The sequence below is a fragment of the Camelina sativa genome, chromosome 12 (genome assembly GCF_000633955.1).
Source record: "Camelina sativa cultivar DH55 chromosome 12, Cs, whole genome shotgun sequence".
Taxonomy (NCBI): domain Eukaryota; kingdom Viridiplantae; phylum Streptophyta; class Magnoliopsida; order Brassicales; family Brassicaceae; genus Camelina; species Camelina sativa.
In genome coordinates this window covers 2,678,018-2,692,009 of record NC_025696.1, presented here as the reverse complement: position 1 = coordinate 2,692,009, position 13,992 = coordinate 2,678,018, and the positions used below count along the sequence as shown (strand labels likewise).

At 33.2% G+C, this 13,992-nt stretch overlaps 3 protein-coding genes across 11 annotated transcripts; all 3 read left to right on the top strand.

Moving 5' to 3' along the window:
• Positions 185 to 1,966, top strand: LOC104729715 (rac-like GTP-binding protein ARAC3). Its single transcript, XM_010448708.2, has 7 exons — positions 185 to 484; positions 786 to 873; positions 960 to 1,069; positions 1,167 to 1,230; positions 1,325 to 1,389; positions 1,480 to 1,545; positions 1,649 to 1,966. Exons 1-7 carry the CDS (start codon positions 386 to 388, stop codon positions 1,751 to 1,753), a joined length of 597 nt encoding a protein of 198 aa, XP_010447010.1. The 5' UTR covers positions 185 to 385; the 3' UTR covers positions 1,754 to 1,966.
• On the top strand, positions 4,209 to 7,769 carry LOC104729713 (pto-interacting protein 1-like). Of its 4 annotated transcripts, none has more exons than XM_010448707.2 (8): positions 4,210 to 4,579; positions 5,368 to 5,483; positions 5,564 to 6,054; positions 6,127 to 6,378; positions 6,470 to 6,633; positions 6,720 to 6,950; positions 7,039 to 7,188; positions 7,270 to 7,769. In XM_010448707.2, the coding sequence occupies exons 3-8, from the start codon at positions 5,742 to 5,744 to the stop codon at positions 7,498 to 7,500; spliced, it is 1,341 nt and encodes a 446-aa protein (XP_010447009.1). In that variant the 5' UTR covers positions 4,210 to 4,579; positions 5,368 to 5,483; positions 5,564 to 5,741; the 3' UTR covers positions 7,501 to 7,769. The 4 variants fall into 4 exon arrangements, with proteins under 4 accessions (XP_019089528.1, XP_010447009.1, XP_010447008.1 ...); XM_010448706.2 differs by having other exon boundaries at positions 4,212 to 4,579; positions 5,371 to 5,483; positions 5,557 to 6,054; positions 7,270 to 7,768; XM_010448704.2 differs by having other exon boundaries at positions 4,212 to 4,579; positions 5,557 to 6,054; positions 7,270 to 7,768.
• Positions 11,273 to 13,639, top strand: LOC104729711 (basic leucine zipper 19-like). Of its 6 annotated transcripts, XR_758337.1 has the most exons (4): positions 11,273 to 12,493; positions 12,705 to 12,827; positions 13,130 to 13,187; positions 13,289 to 13,639. XR_758337.1 is itself a non-coding variant. In XM_010448703.1 (2 exons), the coding sequence occupies exons 1-2, from the start codon at positions 11,737 to 11,739 to the stop codon at positions 12,731 to 12,733; spliced, it is 786 nt and encodes a 261-aa protein (XP_010447005.1). In that variant the 5' UTR covers positions 11,273 to 11,736; the 3' UTR covers positions 12,734 to 13,619. The 6 variants fall into 6 exon arrangements, 1 of the variants encoding a protein (XP_010447005.1); XR_758336.1 differs by having other exon boundaries at positions 13,130 to 13,639; XR_758335.1 differs by having other exon boundaries at positions 13,068 to 13,639.

Genomic DNA, 13,992 nt, shown 5'->3' with positions numbered 1-13,992 from the left:
AGACAGGTTTCTTACCGTGTTCGGTTAAAAAAAAATATCGACTTAAATATAAAATAAGTTGTAAATTATTTATCATCCCATAAATTTTGGTAGGGTCTTTGTTTTTGGGTAAGCTAACCAAAATAAAAATGTTATTAAATTTTTTGTAATAAAGAAGAAAAAAAAGGGTAGAAGAAGAAGAAGAAGACCAAAGAAATTGAAGTGCATGTGAGTAGGAGGAAGACTCTAGTCTGGGAGTGAGACTTTTTTCAGCAGCTATTTCTTTGTCTTCTTCCTCTTTAAAGAACCCTTCTCACTCTCTCTCTTTCTCTTTCTCTAAAATCCCCAATTCAGTGATAAAATTAGGGTTTTTGAAGTTTTGAAGAAGGAGAAAGAAAGAGAAAAGATGAGTGCTTCGAGGTTTATCAAGTGTGTTACCGTCGGTGACGGCGCTGTTGGAAAGACTTGTCTTCTCATCTCCTACACTAGCAACACTTTCCCCACGGTTAGCTTCAAGTTCTCTTCTTTTTTGTTTACTTTGATTTTGATGAAATTTTTAGCTCTAGGGTTTAGTTGGATTTGTTGTTGGGTGCTTGAGTATGAGTATATTTGTTGGGTTTTCTTAAAGTCTTGTTCTTTCTGCTATCTCGGTGAGTGATTGTACTGTTTGTAGTGATCTTTTAGGATTTGAGAATCTCAGCTATTCATATATACCATAGCAAAATTTGCAGTGTTTCTCTGGGATGTGTGATCTGTTTTATGATCTTTGTGGGTAATTGTTTAGAGTGGAATTTTTGATGTGACAGGATTATGTGCCAACTGTGTTCGATAATTTCAGTGCCAATGTGATTGTGGATGGGAACACTATCAACTTGGGATTGTGGGATACTGCAGGCAAGTTGTTGTGGTGTTCTTTCTTTGTCTTTTCAGTTTCTTCCTCTTCCAGTTAATCATTTGTGTTTTTTGACTCGGTGAAACAGGGCAAGAGGACTACAATAGACTAAGACCTTTGAGCTATCGCGGAGCTGATGTCTTCTTACTTGCTTTCTCACTTGTCAGCAAAGCTAGCTATGAAAATGTTTCTAAAAAGGTTTAATCTTTGGTCTTCCCCTGAGACTTCTTTCCTTTTTTATCTAAATCTCATTGAGTAATTCTGATAGAGTACATTTTTGTTTTCTTGCTTTTAGTGGGTTCCTGAACTGAGACATTATGCTCCTGGTGCTCCCATCATCCTCGTTGGAACAAAGCTTGGTTCGTTTCTTTTTAACTCAACTCTTGATCAACTCATTACCATATTCTCTGTTTTGGGAAATTTTCTGATGATATTGTGGTGACTCTCTTTCAGATCTTCGAGATGATAAGCAATTCTTTGCCGAGCACCCTGGAGCTGTGCCTATCTCTACTGCTCAGGTACCTTTTTCTCACACTTCTCATTTGATTATAACGGAATGCTCCGTGTTAAAAACCCACATTTTTCATCTTTTGGTCGTATCAAAATAGGGTGAAGAACTAAAGAAGCTGATTGGGGCACCTGCTTATATCGAATGCAGTGCAAAAACTCAACAGGTAAACCACCTGAGAGTCCATATCTTTATCTAATCTTTACCAGTCCAAAACCGCCATTTGAATCCGCTGATGTTTTTTCCCATTTCCATTATCTGTTATACAGAATGTAAAAGCGGTGTTTGATGCGGCTATCAAGGTCGTTCTCCAGCCACCAAAAAACAAGAAGAAGAAGAAGAGAAAATCTCAGAAAGGTTGTTCAATACTGTGATTTCAACAAGAAGAAAGGAATCAAGAGGAGAAATAGAGCTACAAGTATTTTGTTTTCTCCTTTTGTTTTCATAACTTGTGTTTACCCCAACGAATCAGTAATCTGTTGTTTTGTAGTCTGAAAAAATTGACAAAGTTGAAGTACTAGTAGTAACAAGTATTTGTATTCTTGTTTGCATTTTGATCTGTAAATATAGCACGAATGCTTGATTTATTTGTTTCCTAGATTCACACAAATCGTTTTAAAGATTAGATTACAATTAAGTTCTTACGTAGTTTCATCCAGAAGTAGCCAGTATTGGTATTGTTGTTGCAGAGATGAATATAGGGAACCCTCTCACTGTTTCTTGTTTTCACTATACTTAGAACTCAACCTTCGTTTGCCAATTCTTGTTCAAAACTCTTATTTTCCAAACAGAGCAAGTCTGTAAGTTCGATTTCATCGAATTGCATAGCATTTGCTGGTTCAATCAAGCCAAGACTAAGCCAAGAATGTTCCAAAGGTACTTTGACAATACCAATATGCAAGTCTCCTCCTTTACATTCACCAACTTTGATCTTGGGTATTGATGATTTCAGAACCAAAGTGTTTCCCTCTAACATTAACATCCTTAGAAACATCTGTTGGGACATACTTTAAGACCAATGAGGCACGGCACTCACTATTTCTAAGGTTTGCGAATCATTAAAACGCCTTCTCTTGCAACAAATATATTATTAGAAATGTTATTTTATTAGTAAGACTTGTAAAAATATTAACATTTAATTTTCATGAAATCCTTGATAAATATCATATTATTGACTAGACGTTTTCGCCATGGGAGATATAATTATTGAGTTAACTTATTCGATTTATCATCATAGATATGAGCTTAGGCTTGGCTTGTCTTTACCAAACGAATCTCGTTTGTTAATCAATCTCTTTCTTTGCTATAACTGCCCCCTCGACTTATTCGGTTCACACAAATACCAAATTAATTAAAATAATTTGCTATGTGTCAGTGTCAGGACGTTTAGTGAACTAATATTCACCTAATTATAAGCCTTTTAATCACAATAGAGACTATAATATGTTTTCCTACGTACCAGCTTTCGTCGATGGTACATACAATGACACAAACTAAAATTGAGTTTGTAATATAAAACGTGATGATACTTCGTAGCCTTCTTTTAACATTATAGTGTATTATTACATCCAAACACAATATACATCGAATATAATTGGTAACGTAATATATAGTTGATAAATAACAATATTTCTTGTGTAGTCAAAATAGAATTTGCATCATTCATTCTTATGGAAAGCATAAAATCCCACATGCTCGATAATTTAGTCGATACATTTTTTTTTTTGAAATATATGAACTAGAACTATCAAGTTTTCTAATACAGAAGATCTAGTACTTAACTAGTAATTATTTCTGAAAGATTCGTTAATGAATGGACGACATAGAATCTTAGATCATATCTAGGCGACTGTAGAGACCGATGTTAAGAACATTGTATCCATATTATTCTAATTATGTGTTATGAATGTTACAATACCAAATCTAGGAAATTACTATAAATCCATATCTAGGCGTCGGTAGCTTGATTTATGATATAATATGTGATTGATATCATATGAATCATAATGTCAACTGTTTTTGAGAATATTAGTATTTTTTAAATCTCATATAGACAGACTGTCACAATAAAACTCCTTACAGGTAAAAACTGTAGAGAAAAAAATGGCTTTTAATATTCTTCTTAACTTTAAAGATTACTTGATAATGATTGATAGCATATGATTCATAGCCTATATAGTCTATAGGCACGAGTACGAAGCATTTAGTTATCTGATCTTGATTCAATAATTGGACACATGCACATTGCATTAACTTGGTTTTATGACGTCAATATCACAAACACACAGTGATAAGAATATCTACCTAAGCAATCACTCAAGTCGAGCCAAAATCTTTGTAACACTGTTTTCCAAAATCCACTGTTATCATTTTGTTTTGAATAATATTCTGCTTTAAATACTATTAGTCTATAGTTGATGATTTGTCGTCTAGTGTGTTCTTTTACTTGGCCGCTCAAAAACAATATAACCATAAAATAAAGAAAATTTTCGAGGACGAGCTGTTCAGAGTGATTAACAGAGATTAAAGTTTTTAGGATAAAAATAATCCAAACAGCTTACCTAATATACTTAACAATTAACATGCATATGACTATATATGAGTCATCTCATTCTCTTCCACAAATCATCTCATACATTACATTATCCTTTAAACATCATTTACGTTTCTTAGTTGCCTACTTAATAAATAGTAAAAACAGATAAAACATATAGTAAGAGATTTCCAAATTCTTGTTATGCTTCAATTAAAAAGGAAAAGAAAAGTGCGTAGAGTGCACGGACTCTTCTTGCTCATTTAATTCTCAAGAGCCATTGCCGTACGTAGGAGGCAGCCTTGTTTGAGTCGAGGCGTGTTTGTTACGTATAACCCGCAATAGCCAGTAGACACTCACTCACAATTCCCCTTTGACTCACCGGTTACCGAGGGTTTCCCGCTAATATTTGCCGGTTTCCCCTAAGTTACTTAACATAATAAAAATAATAAAATCTGTAAAAACAAAACTGGTCAATGTATGCATCTCTCTGTTGTGTTAACTCTCACTCTCTTGTCTTCCCCAAAAACACACACACACACACTCTCTCTCTCTCTCTTTCTCGCCGACACTTTCTTGATCCGATCGGTTAATTGATTCAATCATCTTTCTATGATTTCCAGATAGAAGAAGATCAACATTTGCGTCGGAGAATAATCTTTAATTTGTAAGATTTTTATTTTATTTTTATTTTGTTAATTGTATAGTCAATCTTGTTTTTAGTCGTAGTAGGTACAATTACAAAATGCTGATGGTATACATGCATGGTGGCAGATTTCGATTCTTATGTCGATTTAATTAACTAACAAATTTACAACGAGTTTTGGTAACACTTAATTTATATTTTAAAGAACCACATTTTTTTTCTCCATAATTGACATAAATGGCTAAATAAACAAATAAGTGGGGTTATTGGTTTGAGATTTCAATAAACTTTTAAAGACTTTAAATGTTATGTAGAATTTGTTATTATTATATCAAGATTTTGTTAAAATTTGTTTAAGTTTAGTGTTATTAGTTTGTGATTTGTAAAAAGTCATTTAAAATCTTAACAAATCTGGATTATTGGATTCAGATTTTTATAAAGTCATTAAAATTTTTGTGCTATTCAATTAAAATAAAAGAATATAGGATTGTTAATTAATTCAATTATTGTATTATTGGTTCATGATTTTAGACACTTTCTTTACAAAATAAAGTCATGGAAAGTATTACAAAAATACAGAGATTGTTTGGAACAGTTTACAAGATTTTAGAAAACTAATCAACAAAACTCTCTAGCAATCTTTAACAATCTTTCACTTATTCACTTTTAATGATTTTGTTCAACTCTTTAAAAATCTTTATAAATAAAAATCCAATACCACCCCCTTAAGTTTTGTTTTTTTCTTGAAGTCATCAACAAATTACTTGTTCTAATGGAGTTTTTTGTTTGTTTGATTCCTCTGTTTTTAGTAGATAAAAAGAGCATTTAGCTCCCACAGATTAAGCTTATAGGAGAGGCTTTACAAGAAAGTTCGGTTCACAAGGTTATTCTAGTTGGAATCAAATTTCGAAGAAGGCTATATAAGGTGAGAAAAATATTTGAAGATAAAAACTGTTTTTGTTTCTTTAAATTTTTATGTAACCTAACCACATATTCAGGTTTCAGGATTTGTTGAACATCAACTGCTAAGTTCTGTGCGAAACAATTGCTTCCAACGGCTGAAGTCTTGGCCATCACTACCTAATTCCAAGAGCATTGGCTTTGGTGTTAATACGTCAGCTTATAATTCTAGTTTTGAGGCCAAGCTCTCAACTTTCTAATAGTGAATGCAACTTATGCAAGTATGATGGATGAAGAAAAGAGGAAAAGATCGATTTCACTTCCATCGATAGATATAATATTAGATGATAAACCAGGTTGGCCTTTTCTTAAAAGTGCAACTTTAGGGACACCACAAGTTCACAAATGGCACACGAGAAAAGTCTCAGTGGTCAACTGGGTCATGAGCTTACCTGAACGGTTTCCAAATCATCATCAGCAGAATCTTAACTATGAGACAATCTCTATCAAGAAACAAGTCAAGGACATATTGAGAGACAACAACAAATGGTTCAACTACAATGTTCTTAAGAAATCAACATCAAATTTCTCTCAAGGTATACTCTGTTTTATTCCTCTGCTTCTCCTCGTGATGAGTTTGTATATTGATCTTTGACTTTACATGACAGATAATATGATTGGGAAGGGAGGATGCAGCAAAGTGTACAGAGGGGTTCTTGAAAATGGAAAAGGCATCGCTGTGAAAATCTTGAAATCATCATCTAAAGAAGCTATGAAAGATTTTGTTCATGAGATCAACATCATCTCTTCTTTGAGTCACCAAAACGTCTCACCGTTACTTGGTGTTTGTGTCCAAAACAATGATCTGATCTCCGTTTACAATCTTTCAACCATTGGAAGTTTAGAGGAAACCCTTCACGGTAACACACCACTCTCAAACTTCACACACACGTATATTAAAGATTCTGATTGATTTGGTATAAAGTGTGATGATGACGCTTGATTTTGCAGGTAAGCAAAAGGGAAAGCATGTATTATCATGGAAAGAGAGGTTCAAGATAGCTATCGGTTTGGCGGAAGCAATAGATTATCTTCATAACCGGTGTCCTAAGCCAGTGATTCACAGAGATGTCAAAACTTCCAATGTTATTCTCACAGATGAGCTCCAACCTCAGGTAATGAAAGCTTCTGATCACTTTGATTTCTTTTGCTTAATTGTCTTCATGGACTCATAATTAATAGCTATGATTTTGAGGAATAGCTGTCAGATTTTGGATTGTCGATGTGGAGACCTACAACATCTTCTCAATATTCGATACAAACTGACGTGGTGGGCACTTTTGGATACCTTGCACCGGAGTATTTCATGTACGGGAAAGTCAGTGATAAAGTTGACGTTTACGCCTTTGGAGTGGTTCTGCTTGAGCTCATATCAGGAAGAAATCCTATTTCGCCTCAGAATCCTAGAGGACAAGAGAGTTTGGTCATGTGGGTAGGTTTTTTTTTCTTTTTGCGCTGGTTACTTGTAACGTAAGAAACACTTTAATAAAACCCTAAAGAGATACTTCCTTGGAACGCAGGCAAAACCGTTGATTGAGAATGGAAATTTAAAAGGGCTGTTGGATCCAGAAGTAACAGATATATTCGACGAGTCTCAGTTTCAAAGAATGGTACTTGCTGCTTCACATTGCCTCACAAGATCCGCCACACATCGTCCCAATATTAAACAAGTAAAATTTTGACTCCTTCTTAAAAGAAAAAAGTAATTAAGTCCCTTGTCAAGAACTAATTAAACTTTATTGCTTCTTCAGATACTGAGGCTACTACGAGATGAAAACGAAGTGGGAAAATGGATAATGGAAGAAGACGAAATTGAAGATTGCTTCGATGACGAGGTTTACCCGGATTCAAGCGTGGAACTACACTTCAGCGTTGCGATGCTTGAGGTGGAAGACGACGAATCTGCATCAATCAGCAGCATGGAGAGAAGTAACAACAGCCTTTTCTCTTCTTCGTGTTCATCTAGGGAGCTTCAAACTTAAGGCACTCTGCTTTTAGTTAGGGTTTTGTTTCTTAGTTTCCTTAGTTTAGTTGATAACTCTTTGTTATTTGAGAAATAACAACTGAGATGATGATTGTTAAAATAGGTAGCGAAAAAAAACATTCCCAAGAGGTATTAATTATTCTCGATATCAATGTTATGTAAATGTCAAAATCCGATTGTGGGATGCACGTACCAATTCAAATTTGACCCTATAGACTAAGGGTTAATCTTGAGATCGTTGTATATCATAATGACATGTCTCAAAGCTAACCGAAGACACAGCTTTCTTAAATTAGAACCCGTTTTTATCTTTTAGCAAATAGCACTATAATGTGTTCTGCTACGATTGTTCAGATCTTAATATCACCAAATTGTTTTAAATCCGAAATTGTGTCTTCTTCCTTATTTTGGAACCAAATTGTTAGTAGAACCATTAGACTATCTTGAAAATGACGTGTTTATATGATTTACCACTTTTGCTCTTTGTCAGTTAGCTATATAATATATGGAAATTATACAGTAGAACCTCTATAAATTAATACTCGATAAATTAATAATCTCTATAAATTAAAAAATTTCTGCGGTTCCAAGTTGGGACTAATGTAATTTTGGACATTATTCGATAATATAATAAAATAATAACTTTTTTAAACTCCTTTATAAATATATGGTCCTATCAATAATATAAATTAATAATTATATAAAATTATCTAAATTTATGTATATATCTACACATTAATTTTTTTTAGAGTTAATTTTTAATATTTTTACTATATAAAAATCTTTGAGTGTTATCTTCAAAACATGAATAACTGTTATTTTCATTGTAATTGATTTTATAAAAATATTATTTACAAAGATTAAATCTTATTTTAATATTTTTTAACCAAATTAGGAAAGTCTCTCTATAAATTAGTAATTATTTATTAATTTATCGATAAATTAAAACCTCTATAAATTAATAAAATTTTATGGTCCCGACTTTATTAATTTATAGAGGTTTCACTGTATATACATATATATATATATATATATATTAAAAATCAATCATCAACTCCCATTATAGTACTGCGATGGTATTACGATAATGACATATGAAAAAAAGTATTTCATTTGAAGAGATTAATTATGTTAGTCAAAACAGATGATATATACGGGAAAGAAAACTTCAACTTATCATTACACCAACGACCAGGAGAATCTGTTGACGTGTCTATATATATTAAAAAAGGGAATTGATTAAGGCAACACTAAACTAAGAAAATATGAACAAATAAAAAACGTTGGCCAAATTGTAGTTGCGAAAGTGATTTTACAATATTTTAGTTACTTACACAACTAACATATAAAAGTAAAAATAGTATAATTTTATGACATTTTCATCATCAATTATGCATATATAAAAACGTTTGTTTTTATATATGCACAAAATTAATTTGATACAAGCTTATTTATTTGTTTCCCTAAATTAACATCAAAAATTAAAAAATTCTGTTTAAAAAAAACCAACTTAAAAGAATTTATTTATGGACATGTTACTAAATAAATAGGACGGAATACTAACTTTATAAGGAACTATGTTTGATTTTATTCAAATATTCTATATATACAACTCTTCTTGAAGCAAACTTAATTTCTCTAAAAAAATCTGTTTTTTTTTTTTTTTTCTTTCTAAATGATGCCTTGAGACATGCCACATTCTGTCTATATATATTTGTCCGTATTCGAATTCAGATTGCTTAAAATCTTTTAAAGTGACCATTTCATGAATCGTATTGAAAAGAGATTATGTCATTTGTTTGGACTTTCATAACATATCGTATTATTTGTAACTATATTCATTAGCTTTCATGTATACGTTAACTAGTTTATGCTAACTTATTTGGCGCTTACGAGTCTGCATAAAATTTAAAAAACAAAATAATGGTAATGTTGTGGACTATAATGGTTAGTATAATTAGGATATTATTTGATATGTTATTAACTAGAATCGGGATATTTAAAGTCAAATAAGAGGAGAATGGTCTACAAAAGTGAAATTGACACGTACACATAATTCGATTTGAGCATCTTGGCTAGTTTCTTTCCAATCCTCCTAGCTAGAGAGACCTCTGTATTTCATGAATTTAGAGCATCTTACTGTCGCCTAACATTTACATTTAAGCGTCGTCTATATAGGAGTTTAGAACAAATTGTAAAACAATAGTGTTTATAGGTTCAAGAGGATTTTTCTTTTTCTTTTTCTAGTATGGTTAATGATATTTTTTTTTCCAAATGCTTCCACATTATTTAATATGAATGTAGTCTACAATTTGTATATAATCTAAACAGTTTGTATATAAATGTAAACTTAGTCGTTATAATCCTAATATTATGTTTAGCTAGTGAAATTATACCTCATGTAGAGATAACCAATAGAATCAGATTAGACAAAACCATTGAGAAAAAAATCGATAAACCTGAATATTATTCGATATGTGGAATCATTACATTCTGAATTTCTGATGTGCAGTAGTATGAAGGTCCTTTTCACAAATCTATCTATATATATCTATAACTTAAAGAGGCTTTAAACAGATCTGAAATGATCATCATGTACCCATTTGGTAACAAAGAACGAGTTAATGGTTAAAAACGGAGGAAGAAACCAAAAAACATAGAGAATATCGAATAAATATATATAAATGATTTAAGTACTCCCACTAGCCAAAAGAAATAGAATTGTTGCATTAAACCTTTTTTATATAATTTTAAAAATATATAAAGTACAAACCCTAAAAGAAAGCTACATCTTTCACGATCACTGATGTTTACATCAATCAACTATTTAAGTAATACAAGCTTTCCAAAAGAGAGAAAAGATAACAAGTTGATAATAGTAGTAGATGGTGATTATTATTGATTATACGATCAAATTTTTATTTTTTTTCAATCAAGAAAAAAATAAAGTAGATCTGGTGTCTGGTGATAAAAAAAAAAATCTATTTGATTTTTTAAAACCACAAAAGATGTATTTGTTTTCTTATAACGACGTGGAACCTAGTTGTCTTATAATCATATGAATTTACAACAATAACATATTTGGAATTTTACAATATCTAGAGAATATAAATTAACTAATAATAAAAATATTCAACTTCTTCTTGCCAATAATTAGTATTCCGTTTTGAGAAAAAAAAAAAACACATATTATAAACGTCCAAGGCTAATATACTTTTACGGGTTTCTACATTTTTTTTGGTCGATGTCTCAAAATATTTGTGTTTTGGTAGACAAAAAGAAAAAGAAAAGCAAAAATATAACGAAGATAAATTGGTACCAGTTATATAGCTCTAGGTTTTTTAGCTGTATTTGTAGAAATTTGGCTTTGATTTTCTAAAATAAGAACATGATTGGTGAAAATTAGTTGTGTCATGTGTATAATTTTTTTTTATAAATAGCCAGCAAAGACCAAGTTCTGAAATTGGACAAGACTAAATAAAAGAAACAAAAATGAGAAAAAACAAATAAACGTCCGTACTTGAGAAATTATTGTTTCTTTTTCAAGTCAATGCTCTTAATTTATTTAGTTTTGTTTTGTTTTCTCATGTAACTTGTTGGTACATCCCATATTATTAGTCTTATATTAGTATGATGATAATACAAAGTTTTGAGTCTTCTTAATTATAAAATTAATTAATATAAAAAAGATGCTGAGCTCCAATCACGTTCGAAATTAAAATTAATTTTGGGTTAATAATTTAAAAAAAAAAAAGGAATCTGTGCAACTCGAAATCGTTATCGTACGTCCATGTCTTTTCTCCGGCCACCGAAACGATGCCATCTGTTTTGTGCGTCTTCTTCTTCTTTATAAACCATACGTCTTCGTCCTTCTTCCTTTCACCTCTTTTTCGACTCTATTATTAAAACTCGAGCTCTCCCTTATTCCATCACTCTTCTTAAACACAAACAAAAAAATTCGATCTTTAGGGTTTTGCTTCGATCCCGCTTAGTCAGCTTCGGCGTAAAGGTACGGGCTTTATCCTCAATTAGAGGATCGGGTGTTTGAATCTAGCAGAATTTGAGTATCCTCTGTAGCTGAATTGCTCGAATTGCTGTGAAATTAGGGATTTTTATTGATTCACGAGCTCGAGATTTGATTTTGGGAAAGTATCGATTTTTTTTTGTGTGTTGGTGAGGTCAATTAAAGAGAAAAGGTTGATTTTGTTTTGTGGTGGGTGGGTTTGTTTTAGTAATGGAGGACGGTGAGCTTGAATTCTCGAATCAGGAAGTGTTTTCGAGTTCGGATATGGGTGAGTTACCACCTAGCAACTGTTCGATGGATAGTTTCTTTGATGGGCTTTTGATGGATACTACTACTACTAATGCTGCTTGTACCCACACTCACACCTGTAACCCCACGGGACCAGAGAATACCCATACTCACACGTGTTTCCATGTCCACACCAAGATTCTTCCTGATGAGAGCGATGAGAAAGTTTCCACTGATGATACAGCTGAGTCTTGTGGGAAAAAGGGTGAGAAGAGACCTTTGGGGAACCGAGAAGCTGTTAGGAAGTATAGAGAGAAGAAGAAGGCTAAAGCTGCTTCCTTGGAGGACGAGGTGGCAAGGCTTAGGGCGGTCAATCAGCAGCTGGTGAAGAGGTTGCAAAATCAGGCTACCTTGGAAGCTGAGGTCTCAAGGCTTAAGTGTTTGCTTGTTGATTTAAGAGGAAGGATTGATGGGGAGATTGGATCTTTTCCTTATCAGAAGCCTAATATTCCCTCTTTCTCCCACATGATGAATCCGTGTAATGTACAATGCGATGATGAAGTTTACTGCCCTCAGAATGGGTTTGGAGGGAATAACCAAGAAGGTGCATCTATCAATGACCAAGGGCTGGGTGGTTGTGATTTTGATCAGCTACAATGCTTGGCTAATCAGAACTTAGGTGGGAATGTAAACGGATCATTCAACAATGCCAATGCACCTGTCTCGAATAAGAGAAAAGGTGGCACTTTTATACCTTCCAGTTTTCTATTTAAATCGTTTTGATTTTAGGGGTAACTGTGGAAATCCGGAGGTTATTTTACTTACTCTGATTATTGGTCAACTCTAGCCTTGTATGTTTTATGTAACGTGAAGCAGATTCTTGATGTTCTCCTTTAGTTTGTTTCATAGAATTGGTATGAACTCACTTATGTTTTTTTCTCATTGTTTAGGTGGACATCGCGCATCAAGAGCTGTTTGAAGTACCATCAAGCTTGTACCATCTATTTCCACCAGCATAGATATTGTATTCCAAATAAGTTATAGAGTTTAGCTGCAGCATCAGCTCCGCTCAGGTTCCTTTGTGTTCTCACAGGTTCCTTTGTGTTCTCATTTTTGTTTTTTTGTTCTCTGACTCTGTTTACCTACCATTGTATTTCCTTGTTGAGCTTGCCGAACTAGAAGGATGATATTGTTAATACAAACTCAAATATTTTGTGTGCTCCTGCCATTTGTTTCCATACTTGAGTTGCTTCTTCTTAAGCTTGTGTCGAAGAAGTTGATTGAATATTGGCTCTGTGCATGGCAAGTAGCAGTTGTTTGGCTACAGAAGTTGTTGATGAGATGCATGAAGTTTTATTAAACTGCTGAATTACAGCTTTAAGGAGTTGGTGGGGAGTGAGTGTCTTTATGGCCCGAGTGAGATCTCTGGACAGGTGAGTTATAAAAGATTCACTTCCTGAGATCTCCTACCTTATATGCTTTAAAGAGAACAACTATACTTGAGGATTCTTGAATCTTATTGAATAGTACCCAGGTTTGGTAGTAAAGGCAGGATTTCGATTTCCCGTTAAGCATCATGTTGTTTGGTGAAGAACAAGGTATGCCCATGAAGCAGAATGTTTTTGTACTTCGAGCTTGAGGTGGCTGTCTCAGTGTCTCTGTTCTAGCCTAACTGTAACATTGCAATGTTTTTACAATTGTGATCCCAAGTTGCTTAGCAAACCCTTTTGTTGACTTCTATGGGATTTATAGTTTTAACTTTTATTTGATCTAATCCCAGAATCAGGCTGTAGTTTATTGTAAATCTCAAGAATCATAGCATATGTCCTGGAAAAACAATTATTTCGTACTTAGGGTAGTGCATACACCAAACTTGTTTAATATATATATTGGCTCAACCACGTTAACAACAACAGTTACCATCATCAACCAAAAGACTTAATAATCATTTCTGGTTTTCATTGTGCATTTTGGTTGCCTTCTTCATCATCATCCTCATCATCTTCGCGGTAGATGCTTTCCGCCATTTGCCAGACTTGAAGACTGTTGTCTTCAGCTACACTTGAGATGACCAAAGGCTCGTCTTTGTTCCAGGCAAAGTCTGATATCTTGGCCTTGTGGCCTCCATGAGAGAAGAGCAGCTCAGGTGGACCATCTTCTGCATCCAACTCTATTTCAAGCTGCTCATCCCCGACCCTGAACAATCCACCCAGCTTTTTTAACTAATCCAACTTCAAT

Bases quoted from the DNA above. Each gene is read 5' to 3' on its own strand.
- LOC104729715 (XM_010448708.2), top strand. From the start codon at position 386: ATGAGTGCTTCGAGGTTTATCAAGTGTGTTACCGTCGGTGACGGCGCT. The intron at 485-785 runs GTTAGCTTCAAG...TTGATGTGACAG, and splicing joins CTAGCAACACTTTCCCCACG to GATTATGTGCCAACTGTGTT. The intron at 1,070-1,166 runs GTTTAATCTTTG...TCTTGCTTTTAG, and splicing joins ATGAAAATGTTTCTAAAAAG to TGGGTTCCTGAACTGAGACA.
- LOC104729711 (XM_010448703.1), top strand. From the start codon at position 11,737: ATGGAGGACGGTGAGCTTGAATTCTCGAATCAGGAAGTGTTTTCGAGT. The intron at 12,494-12,704 runs GTGGCACTTTTA...CTCATTGTTTAG, and splicing joins TGTCTCGAATAAGAGAAAAG to GTGGACATCGCGCATCAAGA.
- LOC104729713 (XM_010448707.2), top strand. From the start codon at position 5,742: ATGATGGATGAAGAAAAGAGGAAAAGATCGATTTCACTTCCATCGATA. The intron at 6,634-6,719 runs GTAATGAAAGCT...TTTGAGGAATAG, and splicing joins CAGATGAGCTCCAACCTCAG to CTGTCAGATTTTGGATTGTC. The intron at 7,189-7,269 runs GTAAAATTTTGA...TTGCTTCTTCAG, and splicing joins ATCGTCCCAATATTAAACAA to ATACTGAGGCTACTACGAGA.